The sequence below is a fragment of the Leptinotarsa decemlineata genome, unplaced genomic scaffold (genome assembly GCF_025532065.1).
Source record: "Leptinotarsa decemlineata unplaced genomic scaffold, Ldec_3_MD MMD2_tig00002082_RagTag_RagTag, whole genome shotgun sequence".
Lineage (NCBI taxonomy): Eukaryota > Metazoa > Arthropoda > Insecta > Coleoptera > Chrysomelidae > Leptinotarsa > Leptinotarsa decemlineata.
The window spans coordinates 3,560,320-3,586,382 of NW_027412573.1; the positions used below are offsets into that span (position 1 = coordinate 3,560,320).

Sequence of the window (26,063 nt, forward strand, 5' to 3'; positions counted from 1 at the left end):
TGGAGCAAAACTAAAATTTGCAACTGTAAAGGATAACAATGTTGTAACATTAAAACGTTGGCTTGCATACCGTAATTTAAAAGTAACTGGAAAAAAGTGAATTAATAGACAGGTTAGTATACAGACTCTAGTAAACGAGTAGCGGTAGATTCAAACTGTAATAAAAGAAATTTAAAATAATTATGAATTTCAGATTTATTTCCGAGTGAAATATGAATCAAATATAAATTGTAATGAACTAAATTTAATTAAATATAATGAATATAATTTATTAAACGATTGAGGTTATATCTCATTCTAATCAATGGTAATTAACTCTGAAAAATTTACTATCCATTTTTGTTTAGAGCATACATATGAATATTTATTTATTTTTTGCGCTGTTAAATCGACTTTCCTCGAAGCGTGTATCATCCATTTCTTACATCTAACCTAATTTGTTTCAAGGTGATTGACAATGTTTCATGATGAATTTCACTAGTTCGGACTTCCATTGTCTACTATATAAAATGATTTGAAATCCCTGAAACAACTAAAAAAGAAGAATCAAAAAGGAATAGCTGAAAATAACAATTATATAAGGCAAAATAAACCTGAAATGAAATAATAGTGAAATAAAATAGAAGTAAAATAGAACAATTGAACAAAAATGAAGAAATGAGAAAAGAAAATAAAAATTAAAAGTTGAGGGATTCCAAGTCACGTTAGTTTCGATTATTAGTATCTACAATCGTCTTCGGGTGATGACTGGACTGATTCCTCCGAGAGATGAATATTTATAGGTCGTTCGAGTACTTTCACTTATCCCCGCTTTCCATTTTCCGCTTCACTCGATCCGTGGGAGATGACCGTTTGGCGGGAGTTGGCCGGTAACACTATCCGTAGCAGCCTCACGAAAACCAGGCCACCAAACGCTGACTGCGATTCTAAGAATTGCGTTTAACGGATACCCTGTGAGTGCGGAAAATCCTATATTGGTGAAACACTAAGAGGCCATTGAATGTTCGCATTGCCGAGCATAAGAAATACACATAGAGAGGGGAAACCAGCAAATCAGGAATAGCAGACCATGTTTGGACCCATCAACTCAACATCGAGTGGTCCTAAGCTAAGATCTTGCACAGAGAGGAACATTGTTTTAGGTTAAAATTCAAGGAAGCCGCATACATGTTGTCCAACAATGTATTCAACCAAGCCAGCGTAGAAATGCGCAACATATGGAAACCCATCATCAAGCGAAAAATGGCCAACTCCCGCCAAACGGCCATCTTCCACGGAACCAGTGAAGCGGAAAATGGAAAGCGGGGATAAGTGAAAGTACTCGAACGACCTATAAATAGTCATCTCTCGGAGGAATCAGTCCAGTCATCACCCGAAGACGATTGTAGATACTAACAATCGAAACGTAGTGAACTAACGTGACTTGGAATCTCTCAACTTTTTATTTTCATTTTCTTTTTTCATTTCTTTATTTTCATTTATTTTTGTTCAATTGTTCTATTTTACTTGTATTTTATTTCACTATTATTTCATTTCAGGTTTATTTTGCTTAATATAATTGTTATTTTCAGCTATTCATTTTTAATTCTTCTTTTTTAGTTGTTTCAAGGATTTCAAATCATTTTATATAGTAGACAATGGAAGTCCGAACTAGTGAAAATCTAACCTCATAATTATGAGGTTTTATAAATGGTATAAAAAACACGTTTTCTCCCGAATATCGATCATCCGACGTACAATTCGCAAAAAAGCAATGCTTTGTTAGCATTATACTAGCACAAAATAATTTTCTATATCAGATTTAAATTTTTAAATAATAAATTAATATTACATAAATAACACTGTTTTACATGTGAATAGTTTATTGTTTGTCCCTTCTACTAGTGCTGTCTCTCGTGACACGTTTGCTGTACTATTCTCAGTAAAAAGGCTCATTCCGTCAGCATGAAAATTGTAGGTATGCTTTGGACTCGATGAAGTCGAAAAAGACCGTTTTTGTCTGGTCCTGATTGGTAAAAGTTCTACCAGGGAAAACTTTGTAGAAGTGATTGAAAAGATGATAGAGAGGTCTGGGGGGTAAGATGGTTGGGGCGTTTTCGTGGAGCAGGATCAGACACCTTCTGTTGGCCAGGGTAGGCCGTTGCTGATGCAATTTTCGGAAAATTTCGTAGGTTTCCTCACAATAGGACTCTGCTGTGATGGTTTGGCCCAGTTGCAGAAAGATATAGGGAATCACACCAGTCACTGATCACTATACAGTAACCATGGTCTTTTTTTGTGGATTTGTGCCTTTGAGTAGTGCATGGGTGGCTCATCAGTGTCCAAGAAGTGTCCAAGTGTAAAACATCCGCTTTTCATCACATGTGATGATCCGATCAAAAAATATCGTTTTGGTGGTTGCAAAAGTAAAAAAGAACACACTTCATAACGTGATAATTCTGTCAAACGTTCAAATCTTGAAGCACCCACTTTTCGAGTCTTCTGGCACCCAGTTCTTCCGCTATTCTCGCACCGTTTGTGATGGGCCACTTACCACCCAGGTTCCTCAAATCTTCGTTCTGGATTACCGAAGGTCAACCATTTTGGGCTCACCTTCGAGGCTAAAATATCTGGAACGGAATTTCGAAACCCAACGTCGAACAGTGCGTTCATTAATATCATCATTGCCAAATGCCTGTTTAATTTTTCGGTCCTGAAAAATGACTTCTGCTTCTTTTATACAATTTTTAAAGGAACGTTGTACCTATCAGGATATAATCCGATGTTCACCGGGCACCAGTCTTCCAGTGGAGAACAAGTTATTTCAAATGATATCCGGAAATTTCATGCAAACACTACCACGTTCCTTTGACATTTCCATAATGGAAGTCGTGAAACATTGCTCCTGATACATTTCACAGTGATTTATGTATTTCAGCATTGCGATACTAATTGCGCGAAATTAAAATCTATTTTCAGACGTGTCGGGGTTGTAGACTTTTTCTTTGCGGCAAAAGCCTCATCTGAATTGTTAAAATATGAGTATCGATTGTTTCGCGATTGTAGTAACCTATAAATAGACCTGGAAAATAATAACATATAATTATGTGTTGCTTTCCACCGATTCTGAAAGTCTTTGTTCACCTGAGAAGTGCCAAAAATGGAAAATGCCCAGGGTTTTATGAGATAGTGAAATACTTGGTGTTTTAGTGTTTTGTGTGGAACCAACTGAGTGAACAAAAATATTTTTTCATAGTTTTATATGTGTCAATTGAAAAACTTATTTTTAAGGAGCAGAGGAGACCCATAAAATCTTAAATGTAAAGATGGTTGAGCGATACCAATAATTTTATTGGACCTCACATGACATACCTGGATGTATCCGAGAATCATGTGCCCGAAGCATCTACAGTTTGCCAAGAATGGCAGCCTTCTGCATTTATTATCGTTAATTTAATATTTATTTGTTTGCTGGCTTTATTCTTAAAAAAAATGAACGAATTATTACAGAAAATTTTAATTTATTGGTTTATTCAGCATTGAAAATGTATATCATATCGGATGCATTCTGTTTGTTTTGGCAACAATGAGTTTCAACCTTTTCTTAGCTGCCAACTCACGTAGGAACAATTCGTTTGTTCATCGAGTTTAGTTTGTGTATGTTTTGAAAGTGTTTTAGAGATATATTTGAATATTAATATGGTGCATTCTTGTGCGCATTGGTTTATAAGTGAGTTATTTCATATAATAATTTAGGTTCCCAAAGAATAAAATGGTAAATTTTCGTTATGTGGACCCCCGGCGATTTTGAAAAAATGTTTGACTGTACTTACGTATTTTGATGCGTAGATTACGAATCCGAAAGAAAAAAGCGGCGCTCTCCCTTATTTAAAAAGTTACGGCCCTTCAAAGTTCAGAAAAGGGCAACTTTTCAGCCTTCTTTTTCACTGAATAAACTAATTGAAAACACAAGCATTTATTCACTAGGTCACCTTCACACCTTATTCCTCCTTCTTTAACACTTTTCACTTCAATAATCAACATTTTTCATATAAAAAACTTAATTTAAAAACGAATGCTTCTCCTGGTGACATTATTCTATTTTTAGGTTAGTTACTAGTGACATTTCAGAAAAAAGCGGTTGGTATTTGCCGTCGCCTACTATTTCAAATTCGTAATACACCATCAAAAACCAATTTACGATCTAAAGAATGAAGGTAAAAAACATTTGAATTACTTCAGGAATATGGATTGCATCAGTCGTACCAACCATATCATTAACCTTAAAAACGGAAAATACAGTGATATGTAACCAAAAAGCAGCTCCGTACATTTTTTAACATTTTTATACGAAAAATGTTGATTATTGAAGTGAAAAGTGTTAAAGAAGGAGGAATAAGGTTTAAAGGTGACCTACTGAATAAATGCTTGTGTTTTTGAATAGTTTATTTAGTGAAAAAGAAGGCTGAAAAGTTGCCCTTTTCTTAACTTTGAAGGGCCGTAACTTTTTAAATAAGGGAGAGCGCCGCTCTTTTCTTTTGGATTCGTAATCTACGCATCAAAATACGTAAGTACAGTCAAAAAATTTTTCAAAATCGCCGGGTGTCCACATAACGAAAATTTACCCTGTCTATACTTGACCTCATTCAACCTTCCTCTCAAGTTCTAGAAGATTCAACAGATTACCCAAGCGAGCCTATAATGCTTGAATTTAGTAGCTTAATTAGAATGAGGTATGTATGTAGGAATCGTTTTTTTATAATACATTGCAGTTGTACAGATTGAGGATTGTAGAATAAATTGAATATTTGAAATGATTCTTCAATCCAGTTTGCTATATCTTTTGATTTTCATAACTGTATATTATTAAATAATGCATAAAATCATAGTTTGGGTAAATATTTTGTGATCTATCGACTTTGCGTACTGATTTTAGACATAGAACTTATTTGCAAACATGATTTTTCGTGTAAATTTCATTCCATGTGGATAATTTTTCATTAATTGAAACGTTAACGGGTTCATATACACTTCCATAATTAAATTGATGATAGGCTTCGTAAATTTACCATTTGGCAATGTTGATTATTTCTATTGTTTTTATTGGTCAACCGAACAAGAAGCGGGAATAGGAGCGTGACGTCACCGCCCTACCACATTCGATTTTCAATAATTAATTACGGGAAAAACTACGGTACTTGGATATATGAAACAAAGTGCACTGTTTTTCAATTTAAAATTTCTAACAAGTGAACTATGAACCAAAAATTATGAAACAAGCCCATTCGTTTTGATTCTGGATGATTCTTATTGAAGTTTTTGAAAATTATGTTAATTGATTCAAAGTAGGGAGAGACATATCACCTACGAGCAGTATTGGTCAGAAATGCGAACCATTCGAATTTGTATCAGTGGGAAAAAAGAAGAGCACATGCAGAAAAGTTACATGTCACTGTATTCCTCACCTTTCAAAGCCTTCTCCCCCTTCGAAATGCCCTCGGAAACGGTCTCCTTCGCGCCTTCTACCAAATTTTTCCCGCCTTCCACCAGAGGAGAGCTGCTGGCACACCCCATTATGTATCGCCACTACCGCTCTGCTCGGCCGTTAATGGAAAACTGACGATCGGTGGAAAACTGACCACCGCCTACTCACTTTTCTTCGAAAACCCGCCACTCGGATAGTTATTTTTTATTATTCAGTTTTTATTGAGCGGGGGGTTTTATGCGATGTGGTTTTTGGAATTAATTTCGGCGTAATAAGCATGTTCTAACGTTACGGATCGATGGTTGCCGGTTGTGTATCGAAGGGTCAATACACTGTATCCGATTATTTGATTTATTATTAACAAACCTGTTAGAAATAATGCCCGATAGGAATATGCGAGTTCTATTGAGGCCACATTTTGCCAGAGATACTGCCAGCTTTAGGGCGGACTAACGGTTTTGGCGGGATATTACTATTTTATGTTGAGGAAACTTCACCTCATTGTAATGATGATATCCACATAGTTCACTGATTCAAGAATTGTATATGATAGGATTGGTTGAAGAGGGATTCAATTTTACCGTTTAAAACTACTAATATTTCCTGTTAAACGTTCAACAGTTCATTGCCTATACTTTGTTTTCTAATAGTGAAAAGTTATATGAATACAAAACGCTGAATCTGTTATAAGTTGCCACAACCGGTATAGGAGGGTTTATAATACCATGCAACTTCTTTTGAAATTTTGGCAGCTTTCGATGTATGCCTAAAGCAGAATTACTTACAGTTCAATAACGCCGGTATAGGCGGGTTTATAATACTTTACCATGTCACTTCTTTTGAAATTTCGGCAGCTTTCGATGTATGCCTAAAGCAGAATTACTTACAGTTCAATAACATATTTTATAAATAGGATTCAGGTTTACCAATGGCCTCACTTCTTAACACACTTCTAGCAGACATATTTATGAACAGCTTGGTGCAGATATGTAGACGATATTCTCGCCTGTTTCAGAGGTACTACACGACAGCTGAACCAATTTGTGACATTTATGAATAATATCAATATAAATAACATACAGTTCACATTCGAAACAGAGATAGAGAAACAAATTGATTTCTTAGACTTGATCATCACATATAATCATAATAAATTTGGGTTCAATGTGTCCAGAAAAACGAGTAGGCAGACATTACGATCCCGAGTGATTTTTTCTATCCCGACAGTCATTAATTAGCAGCCTACAATTATCACCAATACGGCTGCAAAGAAATGACGCTCAATGGTTTGAATCTTACCTTTCAGGAAGGAATCAAATGGTAAGAACAACAGGACTTTCCGAAAAAAAAAAGAAGGGAAATTTTGTGTGGTGTTCCACAAGGATCAGTTTTGGGACCCATCTTATTCTTATTATATGTCAATGACATTGCAAATTTGAGCATTTCTGTAAATTTCACTCTTTTCGCTGATGACACGACGATATTGTGGAACAACAAAAACTCAAATGATTTACACAATGCAATATCTACTGATATGAGAAAAATCAAGGAGTGGTGTGATACTAATTTGCTATCCTTCAATATCAGTAAAACAAACATTTTATCATTTAGATGTGCTCTTGATGACCTGTCATTCGGTGATAACCGAACGAGACTCAATCTAAATTTCTAGGTATTCACATTGACAACAAGCTCAAATTTATTGAGCATATTAAATATCTTAAAAGTAAAATTTGTTCTGGATGTTATGCAGTGAGAGTAACTTCAATAAATTTGGAAATCAAAACTGCCAGAACGGTGTATGCCAGAACGGTGATTCATGCAGACACAAATTCGCTGAACAAAAGATTTTAACAGTGATTGCTTTGTTTATTTTGGAAACGGTTTGCCTCATTCACAAAAATATATCCCTATTTGAAAATAAAAATGAAAAGTTGAGAGATTCCAAGTCACGTTAGTTCACGACGTTTCGATTGTTAGTATCTACAATCGTCTTCGGGTGATGACTGGTCTGATTCCTCCGAGAGATGACTATTTATAGGTCGTTCTAGTACTTCCACTTATCCCCGCTTTCCATTTTCCGCTTCACTGGTTCCGTGGGAGATGACTGTTTGGCGGGAGTTGGCCATTTTTCACTTGATGATTGGTTCCCATATGTTGCGTATTTCTACGCTGGCTTGGCTGAATACGTTGTTGGACAACATGTAAGCGGCTTCCTTGAATTTTCTCCTAAACCAATGTTCCTCTCTGTGCAAGATCTCAGCTTGGGACCACTCGATGGTGTGTTGATGGGTCCAAACATGGTCTGCTATTCCTGATTTGCTGGTTTCCTCTCGCTGTGTGTGTTTCTTGTGCTCGGCAATGCGAACATTCAATGGCCTCTTAGTTTCACCAATATAGGATTTTCCGCACTCACAGGGTATCCGGTAAATGCAATTCTTGGAATCGCAGTCCGCATTTGGTGGCCTGGTTTTCGTGAGGCTGCTACGGATAGTGTTACCGGATCTGAAGCGGGTTCTGATGTTGTACTTGGAAGCAATTCTTCTTATCCTCTTCGATAATCCTCTGATGTAGGGAAGTACAAGCACTGGTTGTGAAGGCTTCTCTTCCTTGCGAGGCTCCTGCTGTCTTCTAGCCAAAGTCTTTTCCACCATCGCTTTGGAGTAGCCAAGGATAAGTGAAAGTACTTGAACGACCTATAAATAGTCATCTCTCGAAGGAATCAGTCCAGTCATCACCTGAAGACGATTGAAGATACTAATAATCGAAACGTCGTGAACAAACGTGACTTGGAATCTCTCAACTTTTCGTTTTTATTTTCTTTTTTCATTTCTTTATTTTTATTTATTTTTGTTCAATTGTTCTATTTTACTTGTATTTTATTTCACTATTATTTCATTTCAGGTTCATTTTTGCTTAATATAATTGTTATTTTCAGCTATTCATTTTTAATTATTCCTTTTTAGTTGTTTCAGGGATTTCAAATCATTTTATATAGTAGACAATGGAAGTCCGAACTACTGAAATTCATCATGAAACATTGTCAATCACCTTCAAACAAGCATTTATTATTATTGTTATTATTATTATTAATTCAACAGAAGACATCCAAATCGTGAACCAATTCATCATACAACTGTCTCCAGGATCAATACTCAATACGTTATTCAATAGAACCGGGAGAGTAAAAGAAACACATGTATACCGAGACAAAGAGGGAATATAAGAAGGAAAAATTTTGGAGTATGTTCAAGAAAACCCGCAAAAAAGCTTGCCGCAGATTTTACGGGATTTACACGTATGTTTGAAAAAAAAAAGTGATTTGCTTTAAACCGAAAATCAAGCACACGTTAGAAAGAGGCGAAAAGGAAGGGAGGTTGGAATTCTGTTTATTCTGCCAAGGGGTAAATATTTGAATAAAACAACGATAAAAATAAAATGAAAGCAACAATAAAAATTAATTGGCGCTCCGGGGCGACTTCATTGATTCCAGTGGCGTATTTGCTTTTTCAGCTGCAGGAAAACCCGGAAAAATCTGCAGCACCACATCATCTGAAGATCTTGATCTAATAATGTCCTCTCTCTTATAAAACAAAATGTAGGGTGTCTCCAGAGGATCCAATAAATTCAATGCATCACCAGAACACTTCGTGACACGACTATCGTCAAACTTAAACCAGTCCGTTTCTTCTTTGACCAAGGGGTAATAATGACCAAATTCAACGCCAGAACCACAGTGAACAATGACTGCATGAATATTATAATAGTGGTCTGCTAGGTTGAAATGTTCATCTATTTCGAACCTTCCAAAGAGTTTCTTGCTTCCGTTAGAGGTTGAGTCTTGTTTGAAAGTCATCAGTGTTATTATTAGATTGACTGGAGCCTCAGCTATACTTGTTTCCTTATAACAGTCAGTTAGTTTGGCGCATGTTTGACAATACAGTCGATCATCACCTGTTAAAAATTCCATTTTCAGATGATTTAACAATAAGCTTTGCACGGACTGGTTATTAGTCGTATTAGGAAAAGCTAGATGAAGTTCCAGGAATTTACATAAGTTTTCGGTACTTCTTGAACATTTACCACAAAGTAAACCAATGAGGATTTTTCCAGCAAAAGATTAACAAACATAAGAGGGATGGGTTGTACGGAATCATTCAGTCCAGAGCGGTCAGGAGTATTGATTTTGCTATTGTTTTGCTCACGAAGAGTATTCAACAAGAACCCCAAGAATTCGGAACAATCGTCTTGTTGTCCTAACGAGTATCTTGGACTTTAAAGACTCCAGGAAATCGGTTGGAGGGAAAGATGATACCTTCTTACTAAACTGCAGCTGCATGAACAGTTGTTTGAGTTTGATGAATAAGTAGGAAACATTCCCGTTCTCGTTCATCATTAAAACTTCGTTCTTGAAATTCTTCGTCATGAACAACACTTGTAAAATGCTATTCATGTAGCAAGTTTTCCTAAATTATCCAATTCTTCTCAATTTCTTCAATTTCTTCTCTAGATTTTCAGGACAACTATCTACTGATTCGTAAGGAAGAACATGTTTCACAGAATCTCCATAAGAACCATTTCTCAAGCTGCGATCGATCCTTCCAAGTGAAGAAGGGTTTCGTAGAGGGATCGATTCGGCTCTTGCTTCAAGAAGCTCTTCCACTGAAAGGGTACCAGTTTCACGAGGACTGCGACTCATTTTTTGGGGGCAAGAATGACCTGTATCCACTGACCGCACTGAAAAAGAAGAAGGTGGGTCAATCACTTGTGAATTAACCTAGATAGGAGACTGATGAATATTCACATATCTCGGCTTGTTTCGGAAAAGGGTAAGGGCTACTATACTTTAAAATATCTGATACTTTCAATGTATCATTTAGTTTAGTTACGTTATGCTGATGTGGATGAAAATTCAGAAATCAAACACTGGATTTTTTATTGTTGTCAACAATACAATAAGTACATTTTGTGAAAACTAGATGCTAAAACATGTAAATACATTCTATATAAATATAATGCTTACATATACATACATCACATTTATTTGGCTTAGACTTTGATTTAGATACCCTAATTCTTAGAGTGTGATTGCTTCATTAAAGTCTTGGGATTTGAGTAATTTCTTGTGTCAACCAGAAAATAAACATGTAAATTTGTTTCGATAGAAAAATAAAGAATTGACAGCAATAAGTTAAACGTTGAAAAGTCAAAGGTATGTCAAAAATCGTATGGTATGTAATAAGTTTTTGGATATTTCAAATTCGGAGATAGTTATCTAATTTTGACTAAGATGTCTGCTGGATGGGCAGTTTCACTGTAAATATTCGAAGTGACAACAGAATATGAACTTGATGAGTCAAGAGTTTTAAATAGAATCCTGTACATTTCTCATACCCTTTGATGAAATATAAAATTATCTTTTCAACAATACAACACAAGTGATCATTTTCATTCAAAATGGAGCCGATTTCTTCAAATTCAATATGGAAACACTGTGACGCCATCTATGGCAAAATTGTTAAACCACTTGATGTGAGGAAAAAAAGACGTTGATTTCTCAGTTTTTGAATAAATATAATGAATGAAGCGTGTTCACTATAAACATTGTATCCTGTATGTTTCTATTGTAATTTAAATCAGAAAACAATGTTTATTTTCTGGTGGACACTGTAGTTCAGGACTAGTACATAAATTGGGGTCGATTAAAAAACATTCACGTGATAAAACTTCAAACAGGCCTATTACGTATCAAGTCTCAGGTAACGAACCTAAATATATTCAAATTATTTGTTTGCACGTGAAATTACGTTTAAGAAGTGACTCACATTTTTGGACGTGTTTGAGAGTTTCGTTATCCACTCATACATGGTATACGAAAAAGTGTACCAAAACATATTTTTTAATGAATGAAAACAACTTTCAATAGTTCCAATATATCATTTGAGAATCGTTTAGTTTGATCAGTTTTTCTGAATGAGCGTGTATTATTGGTCTATTTCGGGTATAACGATGTGAGTATACTTATCGATTCTGTACAGACGAATATAAATAAAATATTCGGCTGACGCTATTGAATTGAGGAGAAATACTTCACTACTAAAATTCAATATCTGAAAAACAAGGTTCTCAGCGGACAAAGCAGAGGAATTGTGAAAAACGTATTGATATTCATTCAAGGGAAAGCAAAGGCAGGGACTGATAAGAAGTATCAGTAATAATACTGCTCAAAATGGTGCCTTTTGTATGAATTCTGTCAGAATTGAATAGGTATATACTTCCGTTCTAAAGTTGATTTGGGTACTTTTTACGTCCACACTGCGTAGAACATCAACTTATGATGAATTTAAATCAAATTAAATTATCTACTATGAAATCGGACTTTCAACTCAGTGAGGTTAGGTTTTGACAGGTTAGGAAGAGTTATGTTAAGATAGTAACTCAGTGAGGTTAGGTTTTGACAGGTTCGGAATTAGGAGAGTAAAATTAGTTACATTTCGATAAAAATCAAGTAGGTAGTCAACCCTATATTTCTGGCAAGATCATAATGTAGAGTGCTTTGGTAAGGCCTTATTAACAGGGTGTTTCATTTGAAAAAACTGAAGGAAAAATAATAATTCATTTCATCACAGCTATGAAAATTAAAATTATACTAAGAAACCACGTTTTTAAACTTTGACATGGGATAAAAAATGGGCTCCACTTGGAATTATTCGGGAATTATTTTCCACTTCAAAAAAAAGTCTCGCGAAAATTCAGCCATTATCAGCAGCAGTAATTTAATTTTCCTAGTTTATCATCCATAATCAAAGCCCGATTCAGATATTTTGAGTTCAAAGTCAAGATTCGAAAAAAGTCAGTTTGAATTTTGAATCAAGGAGCTTGGAGCTTGGAATCAGTGACAGAAATTGGACACTAAAATTTCCAAATGTTTATGTCTAAGTTTTCAAATATCTTTGAGTTTGACAAAATAAAACGTTATCGGTCTCGTGGGTATCAAGAGAAACATATTTCGATGGAATAAACCGCCCTATTTTTATAGAGTAACTGTTGAGATGCCTGCTTTTTGAGATATGCAGTCTACCAATGTTTCAAACAAGTTCTGATAGTAGAGCTGTTTCAATATTGCTCGAGTTTAATAATTGTGCTGTTAATTCGTCGAATCTCAAACCATCAAAGTCTGCCCTTCGAGTTGTTTTGCTGACTGAGATACGTGAACAGTTCCATTTCATTGCATATTTTTTGTACTTTTCAGTTGACTCACTGAACAAATTAAGTCAAGAGAAAGACTTCATTCTTAATGACTCAATAGATAGTATTCCCATGAAATAGACCAAATTAACAATCAGGTTGCAAATGGCAAAGTCATTAGTTTTTAAAATGATAAAATATTTCAATAACGTTCGAGAAAGTTACTGTTTGATTTTTGTAAAATTAATTTCGTCTCAAACTTCAAAACCTATGTGGATAGCCAAGTGTGGTCTTCAGTACCTTCAGTGTGATACTTCAGAACAAAAAAAACCATAAAATATTCAGACAACTCAACTGAGAGATCTGTATTGGAAATGCCCTATACCATGTACTGTCACTCCGAATTACTTTTATATTATGATATTATCTTTGATATGACGGTTCTAGGAAGAATGCACAATATAACGCATGTGTTACTTCCCCGTACTTCATATACTACGTAAAAAGAACAAATAAAAACATTCAATACTACAAAATTTGTGCCGTCAATTCCGAGAGATTTAAACTTCTAAGAATTCGTTACAAAGTCGTGAATTTAATCATAAAAAATAACTACACGACGACGTGCTAGTGCGTACTGAAATGTACACTGTGTTGCGACTGTCGAACGTCCATGTCAGAACCTGTTCCGGCAGATTCTCGTTCCATGGACAACTGCGGGGTATGTTGCGGGGTATGCTGCGGAGTATGTTGCGGGGTATGCTGCGGGGTATGCTGTGGGGTGTGTTGGTGGTAACACTTCGGAATGGCCCCCGTGAGCCTGGAGTCTGAACTGATGGCTCTTTCCAGTTGGCCTCGGGAATGTTGACACTCTCTTCGTCTTGGCCTCGATCTGTGAGTGCAATCGGAAGCATTCGAGCTTCTTCGTTTGGGGCAGTGGGAGTATTGAGATGAGAGTTGTTGAGCCGATCCACCTGGAAGGTCATTTTTCATGAATGAATCTTGAGGCAAATTGTCTCAACAAATACAAGGCGATATAAATGAGATTGACAAAGATTCTTGTTGAATGTATAGTCTATACGAAGTCAATTCGGATGGCATAAACACTGAATAGTTACCGAACGTCGGTAGTTTCTTTGTATGCTATGGGCTGCATGGTAAATTCATACGAGGTCTAATCATTATTTTTATGTGAAAGGTTTTATATGATATCAATTAGTAAATTCATCAGACACATTAGGTACAGGTACATTAGTATTATATTTAGTTATTCGAATTGACTTCATATAGATTATAAGGGTTCTAACTTTTACAAAAGTATTCACAAATTTGTTCGCGTAAATTGACAAAGTTTCTGTGAGGAAAACCTGCTCTTTTTGGACTAAAAATTTTTATCTGCGACCAACAATGCAAAAAACAACTATGACATCTGTTTAACAATTTATGCTACTCTGTTACTGGACAGGCGATGCTGTATGTTGGGTAGCAAATAAGTATAAAATAAAATAAAAATAACTAAATTATATCGACCAAAAGAACAATGAAGATTATCCATAACAATTTTTTAAACTCCTGCAATGAATAACTAATTTCAAAAAATATTTGACTTTGATGCAAAAGTGAAAATTTTCGTTTTCTAAAGAAGTAATAAGAACTTTTGTTTTCCAGGGCAATGATGTTGAACAACGTACTCCGTACTTCATTATTTACCATGTCATAAATAAATCCCAACTACAATTTTTTTAAATGTCGACAAACCATGCTACATAAATTATGGATTGATTGATGATCAAATCCCTGTGCCTTCAAAGATTATAAAAGCCATAAGTGTTGAAGATATGATACAAAATTGACAACCATATTGTTTTTCCAAAACAACGTGATGTGATCAGAGAAAACTTCACAACAACGAATTTACTTCATTATGTGAATGACTGGACCATGGCTTTTACTCACATAGATTCACTAAGACTCATATTCTTAGTCTACGCCCAAGCAACTTCTTAGCAGAAAACTGATAACCTAAAGAACTTTGGTACTGAAGGAAAGCTTCATTTCTGGATCACATTCATCATACGACAAACAGAAGTTTCAGAGAAAAAATACACTATTAGTTTTTCTGTGGTAAAAAGTATTCTCAAAGGTTCCATCATCAGCCCCCTTCTCCTTGGAATTTGTAACTGGTGCTCCTTATTGAATGAAATTGTTCTACCCTCGGCAGAAACAATCCGGACATCCTAAAGAAAATAAATATTTTGAAATGAAATCTTGGAACATTCATCTCTTCCAACGTATCTTCACGGTAGGTATTTGTAAATGCATGTCAGAAAACAACTTCTTCCTCGGCTAATAGCACGTTGGACATTGAATTATATCCGACAGACATTTATGCAAAATACCTCAGAGAGGTCAGTCTTGCAGATGTTTCTCGTTCATCCAGCAGTATGATTACGCTGCAGGCACACTGGTTTTCAAAATTTATGCCACATAATTCTACACTTGAATGCTGCGTGTATGATTCTAACACCGTTTCCATATTGAACACATGCATTTGTTGTATAGTGTTCTCCAATGTACATTTATCTGATCGCTTGCAATAGTCAAATTGCAGCACAATATTTCTTGAGGTATTGGAGGATTTAACCTCGGTCTCTTCGCGGGAGTACAAACAAATCCCACTGATGACAACGCAGGTTGTCACTCCGAGTAAAACTGATTCCACATTCACTACACCAATACATCTTGTATATAATACCACACGATTAGGAGGAGAATTTGAAATGAGGTAAAATCCGACGTAAATCTATGAGGTTTCATCCAAGGTCCATCAACCTCAAGGTAATGTATCAAGGACAGAATCGGCCGTCAAGGTCGAACTCCGTGGTCAAGATCACATGCCCTGCTCATAGTTCAAGAACGTTCAGGATATTCAAGGTCACATGACGTCAACTTAACTCAAGGTCGTGTGACGGCATTCAAAGTCGAAGTCGAGTGGGGGAGGAAGTTCAGAATTGTCATTAGCACCCTACTACTTCAGTGCGGTTCGATTGTATGTATAAAACCGGAGAGAAAGATTGTTAGAAAGAAAGATTGTATTCTGAATTCTGACTATTTGATAAAGAAGTTACCAGTGATACATGTAACCACTTAATTATTCAAGAACAGACTTGATGAAACTCCATTTTCAGTGTAGCATTCATATAAATTCGTATATTACTAGGCCTTTGAAGGAATCTCATCTCACCCTTTGATTATGTTCAATAATAATGATGAAATGACTCAACAAGGAACTGAAAGAAGGACCGTTACGTCACGAATAAGTTTTGAAGATAACCAACCTTTGGACGTTTCTTTCAGAGAATGTGTCTGCATCCTGACGGAACACGAATGTGAGCTCCTTCTGCAACCGTTTTCATTGTTCTGGTTAAGTTCTTCGTCCACCCGTCGTTGTCTCTTGAGAGGATTTCGACGTCTGTCTTTGACACGTAACGTTACGGGACAATCCAAATGCAAATCCATCACCATCGATCCTTGGCTACCGCTGGGATGCAACGACTCGTTACTTAACCTACAAAAGTTAACTGGAATTGTCAAATCAGGATATATCAATGAGTATATCCTTCAAACCGATGAAATGATGAGAAAGGCTAGGCCATCAAACTGACAGCGACAAAGTTGACAGCCATGAAAGTATCATCTAGGTGTAATTATTCTTGAATCATATGTGACTCTTGGGGTCTAGTTCTCTCTCTCTCTCTCTCTATGGTAATGGCGTTTGCTTTCATTGAGGCGCATTAATCCATTTTGGGTCTAGTTATACATAATTCTGACAATATAAATCACTGTCACTGTCAAATTTAAACAATGGAATCAAATATGAACTCATTTTCCGTCACTTTGTGCTGAATATTGTAACTGCATAACTGCTCCTAAATACATTCACAGGTTTCATTTGATATTATGATTATAACCTAACTCTACTGAGAGAACTCAAATGAATATGATATCACTCATCAATACAATGAACAGATACAAGAGACCGAAATGTCAGAATCGAAACTTATTCGTATAATGACAATTTTCAATTCAAATGGAAACGTTATTCTGGATTTTGATGAAATTGATCCTTGATAATTATTGCTGCCACTACTATATTTTTTCTCAGGCACAAATAAGTGAGGTTATTGCAGAAAACGCATCAACAATAGGCGACATACTTGACGGGGCTACAGGCATTACCAATACGTCGCGTATTCTTTTAGATTTCATCAAAATATCCATTTTGTTTTGGTGACCTTGCCTTCAATTTTCTTATCATTTCATCGGATCGAAGAAAATAATATAATAAAGTGTTTGATATCAAATTATAATACTATATTTATATAGTACCTAAAATTTCCCCCTGTTTCATCAACAGAGAGCGCATGCCTATGCAGTAACCCTGGATTGAGAAGAGCACAAGCCGCGAAAGTTCTCGGTTTTGTTGTCGATTTCACAGGAATCGGTGTGAGATTAGAAACTGGTGTGTTCGTTGGTACTTCGACACCCGACCGTTCCAAGATCAAATCTGGAGCGGAAGGACTTCTGTTGATAGAACCCTGAAAATACGAAATGCGTTTATTAAATGCATCAATGTACATCTAGATGGTAGTTTAGTATAAATGTTTTCAGATATATGAGCTTCCACAATTCGAAAAATAAACAAAGCTGAATCATTAAAGAATTTGCTGAAGTGTAATTAAAGACAAACTGAAAATTACACACCAAAAAGTTATTGCGTAATGTAAACCACCGAAGATTCCAATTATTATGTCAATGTATGTCATGTCATAGTTCATATCATAATTTCTTTTGTGTTTTGGGTAGACATATGAAAAATATCATGACATATACAAAACAACAAGTCAAAAGTTGACAAAGACAACATGTAAGATGTCTACAAGCTAGCATATGGATCATACACTAAATTTTTTATAGAAAAAACGTCTGGAAATTACAAAACGAGAATTTAAGAACCCAAAAGAAATTTTGGAACTGAAGAAGGCCAATTTCATCTTTGCTTGCTACCTCTTAGAGAATAACCACGATTTTAACATAAAATGCGCAGTATAACTTACAAAAAAAATAAAGGAAACATTTTGAACCTGCCGGAATCCATGAAAAAAAAAATTTCTTTTAAACGGCCGACATGAAGTTATTCACTCACCCTTATTGAACTTATTTTCATAAAAGTTCAAGGATTTGTCGTTTAAAATTTACCGACTTACTTTGAATTAATATTGCATCGTACTTACTTTTACTCAGAATTCATCTGAATTACCGTCGATTTATAATTAAGTTCTATAAATACTGTTGTATGAAATGCACTGTAGAATAATTTAATGTACCACCAGTTCGACTGAGGAAGTTACTGTCTAGCGAAAAGTTGTGTCAAAATTGTTGTATTGAATTCAACATTTTTCATGATAATATGTCTCACAACCGGGAAAAGGAGAAAATTGAAGCAAAAAATACTGATGTTATTATCTCTATTATATATGTTCCCAACCTGTGGAACCTTGAGCGAAATCTTTTTCGGTTGAGCCTCTAACACGAGACCTCTGGAGAAGTGCATAAACGATTGCGTCATCGCCCGCCTGTCAGCTGTCGAGGAATGACAGTGCGCGTATTGCGTGGTTTGAGATCCCGCCGTCTTCAGGGAACTGTGCCTACTGTAAGTTCCATGGCTGACATGTTGACAAGCGTTGGGTGGTGGAACGGTGGTGCTCAGCTTGAATCTGGCTGGTACCACTTTTGCAGCTGAGTCTCGAGCCTCGAAGGTCATCACACAGGCTGCGACCACTATGAAGCCTGAAACAAATGTCAAATGATTCGTCAATGGAAGTTCGAAAGGAAGTTGCATAAAGCTCAAGTTGTAATAATGAATTATACTCTGTTTCCTAATAGCAAAAATGATAAATCATCATTACATACTAAGTGACAAGGAAAAGTAATCACCCATTCATTTTGGAAATATTTCAATGTTTTGCATGTGTATTTATGTTGAGGAGAGTAAAATTTCAGTCGTATCGGAAGTTATCCTGACCAGTTTTTCAACTGGTTTTTTTTGTGTGAGCAAAAAAAATTGAGCAAAATTTTTCAAGAACGAAAAATTCAGATGCATGTAATGAAGGCGCGTAACACTACCTTTAGTAGTACTTCTGTTAATTCAATATTTATTTTTTTCAGTCTAACTTTATCTCATCTTCCATACTCTATCTAAATTCATCTGTTTTGATATTTTGGGACTCTTCAACTTCTACTTACGAACTGTGGAAGTCGAATAGCAAACCCTACCTCCGAAAGATTACAAAAAATATGTGTTCCTTTCATGTAACACCTACAGTCACTAGTATGAAGCCTATTTCGATAAATAAATCTCACCTCCAACTCCCATGACGATGGGTCCAGCATAAGAAAGATTGTTCAAGTGAAAGCTCTTCGTTTCATTTTTTGCTCTAATGGTGTAGTTTCCCTTCACTTCTTTGGCAACAGATAAGTGATCAGCATAATATCCTGAAAGCATCAAGATTCACTTGAATTGTAAAGAAAATTAAAGTCCACAATCTGTGTCAAGACTTCAAAGTAGTGAATATATTCGAATGTGTCATCTACCGACGGACAGAGTCAGAATTAGTTTGATGGTAATCAGATAGAGGGCGCTAAATTTGCCTTTTTCATCTGTTAAGCTCACCGACATAACCTATAAGGTTAGGTTATGTCGATGGTTAAGCTCGGCAAATGCAACTGTGCCTCTGAGATGCGCAAAAGATAGAGAGAGGTGATAACTGCCCAATACCAACTTTTACCAGGAAGTAAAATCAGGGAAAGAATTTTGGTTTGAATAAATACACATATACCAGTAGGAAACGGCAACCCCAACTTTTTCTTATGTGCAGGTGGAAAATAATTGAGAGCTAATGAGTGATATATAATTGCAAATAATAGATACGTACATTACCATTAAAGATAACTGAATGAAAGAAAATGGATAAACTTGCAACCGATAATTGATAGATAATTGAATGCATAGTTACTAGAAATTATTAAGAAACGGAGCAAGTAGATAATCTACACAACATTGCTTGCAAAATTGAACATACCACTGTATACACAGATACGATTCGTATAATATTTTCGAAGATAGGTCGCCTAAAGATAATGATATGATTTTTCACCTTTCTCCGTCAACATCCAAGTTTATGATTTTATTTTCATAAAGACTCCCTGATACCCTGATAGTCAATATCACGGATGATAGTTTTATGAATTTCCCTAAGGGTAGGAACTCGGTTTCCTTTAGTATGGAAATTAATTATGCATCTGCGTAAAATTTCTCCACTTACTGTTCTAACACAATGTTCACTACACGAGTTCCTCGATGTTAACGAGCTATCGCCCCACTCCGTCGGCTTTGAGTCAAAGTTTGGAGCAAATATCAGTTACTTCGTTGGTAAGCTCAATTGAAGTGTTTTTTTTAATGAACTCCCTTTTAGCAATGCAAACTCGTACATACAATGCCACCCTATTTTTATTATCCATAGAAAATTTGTTATTTCCTCAAAAATGCATTTTATTATCCACCTTCGTATTGTTATGAGGTCAAGTTCAAATCTGCTTCATTGTCTGGAGATTATTACTTCTTTAAAAAGTCAATCGATAATGAAATATCAAGCGAAAACCTTTAAAAACATGCACATAAATCAATATTCAACTACAATAGGAATTGTTCCTAATACGAAACGTTCCTCAATTCGGGTTATTACAGCAAATGCAAGTTTGAACAAAATGAAGTTGAGTTTAATTCATGAGTTTTTCAAATTCACTTCGAAAAGTATTCAAATTGATGTTTCAAATGTTGGGTTTTAATTTTTGAAGGGATTTGTTTCTAATTCACATATTGGCAACAGCGTCTATATCAAGTTGAAATAATTTATACGTACCTAGAAATTCTACTTTAAAAAAGGAAAATTATCTTTATAAATCAACAATTAACGCAAAATATAAATCATAGTTAAATACCATCTCCACAAGCCACATAAACAACAGTTGTTTCGTTATTTATTTATATAGAGGAAGATAGGTTAGGTGCACAAAATGTCATATGTCACAGAATGTCTCGGAACTCGGAACATAAGTAAACAGAACAGCACACCACTAAAATATGTCATCTTTGTTTGTCTCATACAGGTAACAGATTCATTGTCCTTTATTAGCTATAACCGATGTTGCCAAATGGTGAAATAGAAACGAATCCCTTTAAATGTTGAATACATTATTTCATTCCTCTTTTTTAAGTATTCAAATAATTTTTTTAAAAGAAAAAGGTTGAAATGATAAGTTTAAAATGCGTTGTTTTAGATCTCTTTTTTGAAAACTACTTGATTTTCGTCAGAAGGAACGTTCCCCATTGCGGTGAAAAAAATATAAGGTCGTATTCTGGAGATGATGAAAAAGATGAAAGATTTTGGCTTTCTTCTTCTCTAATTTTGTGCAAAAAATTGTAGGAATTTTCCCAAGAAGAAAGCAATTAATTTCAATTTTATTTTTTGAAAATGCAAAGTAGTAACTTTCAGAAACAAACTCATTGTCATTGTCAAATATTTCCAGAGATTGGAATTTGAATATTTTCTTCAGCAATCATCATCTTTTAAATAGTTTTGAATTGTTTTCGAAGAGATAAATATTCCTTTCAAGTTATTTTCCTATTGATAAAACTTAGTATCAATTCACTATTATTAATATAATTTCAGCAATATTTCGTACAAACATTAATAATCGATGGATACTAATGGAACAATACCTTCAAAAAACCTTCTAAAGTTGATCTACCAAAGTCTCTGTCGTTTGCCAGTCCCTTGAGTGAAAGTAAATAGACAAACAAAGGAATAATACATCATGGATTAGAGGCAAACAGCTGTCAAAGTGTACTTTTGAGTTGGTAACAAGATACCTAAAAGCTCCGGAAAGAGGGCACCGAAAACTTGCCGACCCGTGTAATACCCGAGAAGGATCTCGTCCTCGCCCAAAGCGCAGGAAATGAAATATGGATAGAGCTCTCTTAATTTTTCATGCTCGACACTCTTCCCGCAAAAAGACATTCAGCAGAAATGTGAATGTTGGCACTTATTAGTTTCTGGTAACAATAAAAATATCGAACTTTCCAAACGGAAAGTGTTTCTTACAGCAAAGTAAGTAACACTTTAAGCGCAAGAATAGATTCAGTATCGCTTTAACCGCAAGAATAAAGAACTGTTACGTTATTTCCCGTAAGTTCGACAAGAATTGACCACACTCTATAATTAAACTCAACTTTATTTCACTACCACAGAAACTTCATATGTCTATATCCTTACACGCTCAATTCACACTACACTTTTCAAACAAAATTCACACTACACTTTCCAAACAAGACAGTCTCTTATACTTCGTGATATTGCTTATATACTGTGGGACAGTAAACTGGATGCTTTTTGCAACGGCCTTACAGGCCGTTTTATTGAAAGTAAACTTCAAAACCTCAAAATTTTATCAAAAAATTACCATGATTCAACGAAAACTTTGTTATTTAGTAATATCAACTTGTTAAATTACGAGTACGTAGGACGAGTTGACTCAGGTTGCCTCTTTGATATAGAAGGAAAGGGTCTATACCAAAGACTATACCTTCTATAGCGTGTAGAGGGCGCTGTAATTTCCAAACTTTTGCGTATGAGTGGATGTTATTTGATAATGATTTACAGTTGGAGACACTTTATATATCAGTTTTGATTACGACATGATTAAAAAAACATTTTCTGTGACGATAACTAAGGAAAAAGTCGTTATGTGGGATGTCCTCAGGGTGCAACGCCACGTACTTCCTAATAATCTTCAAAACACTCACATCAGTAGTGCAGTAGTGCAGAATATACTATCTTTCTCGGTTTTTCTATCAATAAGTCCAACAATTTTTATCGAATTTCTATCATCCACGACTGTTACCTGCAACTCATCTGATCTGCATGCTCCGTACAGATCCATTATTGTTACAACACAAAATTAGATAGATATAAACTACCTTCATAGACATATACTCCTCATCTGCAGCTTCTTCAAGGAATATATGGATGAGTTGATACTTCAACAAGATGAGGTACTTCTTCGATGTGCTTTTGTTTTTTTTAAGGTCAAAATACAAGCACTATAGGAAAATCTTTGAGGCGCTCTAAAAGCGGTGCTTGTGCCAGAATAGCGATTCACATTAGATTCAAATCGCTGGAGCTTTACCGCCAATATCAAATGTGCCAAGTCACTTGAATACTTCACTTAAAAGTATATATAGAAGAAAAACAAATCTCTAACCTGTTTCGATGTTTCAGACTATCAAGTCTGGGTGTTCTTGTCTTCAATCAGGTGGATGGCTCTTTTCTGAATGTAATCCAGCAGCTTCAGGGTACGCTTAAGGGGCGGAGCTCCATACATGAGAACAATACTCCAAAGAAGGTCTTATCTGAGCTTCATGAAGCATCAAAAGTTTTTGGTTCGGAACAGTGTTCCAAGCTTTTGAAAATTCCAGCAATTCCAGCGACATGACTGTGCCAAGACATATTGGTGAACATTTTAACCCCCAAAAAACTTATCGAAGCAGAAAGTGGAAATGTCTGTCCTGACATTATTACATCCGGTTCGGAGACATTTATCTTCTTGGAGAAAGCCGATTCCTGGGTTTTTGTGGCATTGAATTGAACCTGATTACTTTCACCCCAATTCGAAATTACTTCTGGATGTCCTGGAATCCAAATGTAATGACGAAACAAGCGTGCTGTCCTCGGCAAAGCAATATATTGTATACTTAAATACGCTAAAGTTTTTTTTTGAATACGTTAGTTATGGATTTTCATCAAGTATCGGCCAATTCCATCATATATATTTATCATTCTGACACTCGGAGATATGTCTTTGTGGACGTGTTTCCGGACTTTGACGCAGGTTGCGTGGTATACAGCCTACGAAATCAACTTCCGTCGGAAGTATATAACTCACCCAGCACTGACGAGGAGTACAGCCATGTTCAAACCTCCAATAAACTGTAGTTCCATAGTTCGAACTATGTTTCTTTCAAACAAAGATATAAATACTAAAAAGCTAATGAACAAGGATGAAGGGATCTTTGTTTTTTTAAAGAAGGAGAAACAGGATTTATGAATGAAGCCGATGGCAAAGATTCCTCATCAGAAGAAGTTGTTCTGATTGTGGGTGTCTTTGAAACTTATCGCAGAAAAGAAACGAAACAACTATTGCTGAAAGTACTTTCAGTTAGTTTTAGTTAATAACTGTTTTTATTGCATGAAGAATGATGGAATACTTTGAATTCATGAATCTGTTCGATTTATTCCGAGAATTATTACCTATAGTAGCCATAGCTGCCCCCAGTACCATCAGCAACAATCCTAGACTCAGCGCTTTGCAGGCGTTCCACAAACATCTTCCGTTGACTTTTCCCCTGACCACTTGGACATTCCACTGTGCGCCAGATGCTGGATGGGCTCTTCTAACGACCTCAGAAGCTCCACCTCTGGCGGCCCATCCTGTGCTAAGACTAGAATGTAGATTCATCTCCAACCTGGAAAGGAAAGAAAATAACCCATAATGATAACAAACAAATAATTCAACCCTTGTTGGTAAACTGGGTATACACTGTCACCGATAAAGTCCGCATCAAATGGGAAACTTTTTTATTTATCGTTTTATGTGAAATTAGATTTTGGCAGAAGATTTTGCTTAAGAAATGATGTCAAATGGCGTCTACAAAATAGGTCACGTGATTTCCTTAACCTGTCAAAATTGACATTTAAAAAAAGAAACATCGAAAAATGACATTATTCTTCAAAATATCCAAAAATATCTAAGGATAAAAACATTTTCTTTTGTAATTTTATACCCACACACCAAGTTTCAAACCCATAATAAGTATTTTATATTTTCACTATTTTTCCGCATTCCTGCTTTTTCTACTTATCAAAATTTAAGCACACCTGTACTAAATCATTTATTTCAACTAAACTCGTCACCGAATTTCTTTTTTTGTGATATAATAATATTTTAAGAGCCTCTTTGATGTTAAAAACAAATTTTGAAAAATAAAAGTTGTCAAACTTGATGCAAAGTTCATCTAGTTTCAACGGGGCTTTCAAAACTATACAGTACTTGAGTTTTTTAATGAGCAAATGGCCTCACAATATGAACTGTATGTGTTTGAATACAAACTTACAGATCATCAGCAACGTATTCAACATATCAACAAAATATGCATTCAATGTATATGGTTATACATTTCTGAGACTACATTATTGGGAAACGAATGATAACAAATATAACAACAAACAAAAATAATATTTGAGGCAAAAATTCAAATCGGTCAGAGAAATAAAACGTTGAAAATATAACCCTATCCCCCGAATGCCCGTTAAGCAGGGGAGCCCACGATGCAAAATGGGGATTTACTCGAGCGTCATAGAGACCTATTAGGTTGCAAAGCTTAGATGATAAGAAAAAAAAAATGTTATATAATATACACCTTTTCATCGATGGGGGAAGCTGTTATAGATTATTAAATATGTAAAAAAAACTGTGGCATGGACATACTCGAGCGCGTCAGATATTGATAGCATCAATGTCCTATGTATTTTTAATAATGTTTGTATGTTAATCTGATCGTTTGCATGATGTAGGTGGTTGAATATATGGTTCATCTTTATGTTTTAGACGTGCTGTCTCATAATCTGACGATTATCTAGAGGGATTCGCCTAATCTGACAAGAAATATATTTTTAATATAGGAATAATGCAGGATATAGCATGCAAATAAATGAGTGTATGTTTTTTTAATAAGAATACTTGTATTTATAAAGAAATAATTAAAAAAAATGCTCAAAAAAATTTAATTTTTCATAATCGATTGATTAATTAATGAAGAAAAGAGAAATGAAACTTTCTCTGTTTTTTACCACTTTTATTTGTAACTAACGTTACTGCAGTTACTTATACAATATATAAGTTTGAAAATGTCCTTATAGGACGAAACTGCAGTAACGTTAGTTACAAATAAAAGTGGTAAAAAACATAGAAAGTTTTATTTCTCTTTTCTTCATTATGATTTCCTACCACGTAGTAACGGCTACATCCATCAATTAATTGAATAATTAATCATCATCTTCATCACGAACGAGTCTCTGTGATCAGCTGTGATGGCAACAGAATTCAGAGTGGGGACGGAGTGAGAGAGTAATAGATAGTGAAAAAGGAATAGAAACGCGGAGAGGCATCACGCAGCTGCACGCATTAAACTTTCTCGATTATTTTTGCTATTTCAGCTTGCGGAAATCGTCAG

General features: G+C 35.4%; 1 protein-coding gene across 1 annotated transcript in view; it reads right to left on the bottom strand.

Annotated features, from left to right (window-relative positions):
* LOC111502510 (uncharacterized) overlaps positions 1–24,442 on the bottom strand; it is a 36,285-nt gene extending 11,843 nt beyond the window's left edge. Inside the window, exons 1-6 of the mRNA XM_074176844.1 lie at positions 24,082–24,442; positions 19,076–19,207; positions 18,201–18,502; positions 17,042–17,250; positions 15,991–16,220; positions 13,425–13,626 (exon numbers count right to left, since the gene is read on the bottom strand). Coding sequence (XP_074032945.1) covers positions 13,425–13,626; positions 15,991–16,220; positions 17,042–17,250; positions 18,201–18,502; positions 19,076–19,207; positions 24,082–24,289 — 1,283 coding nt within the window. The 5' untranslated portion in view covers positions 24,290–24,442. The remainder of the gene's footprint in view (positions 1–13,424; positions 13,627–15,990; positions 16,221–17,041; positions 17,251–18,200; positions 18,503–19,075; positions 19,208–24,081) is intronic.
* Between the last annotated feature and the right edge of the window lie 1,621 nt (positions 24,443–26,063).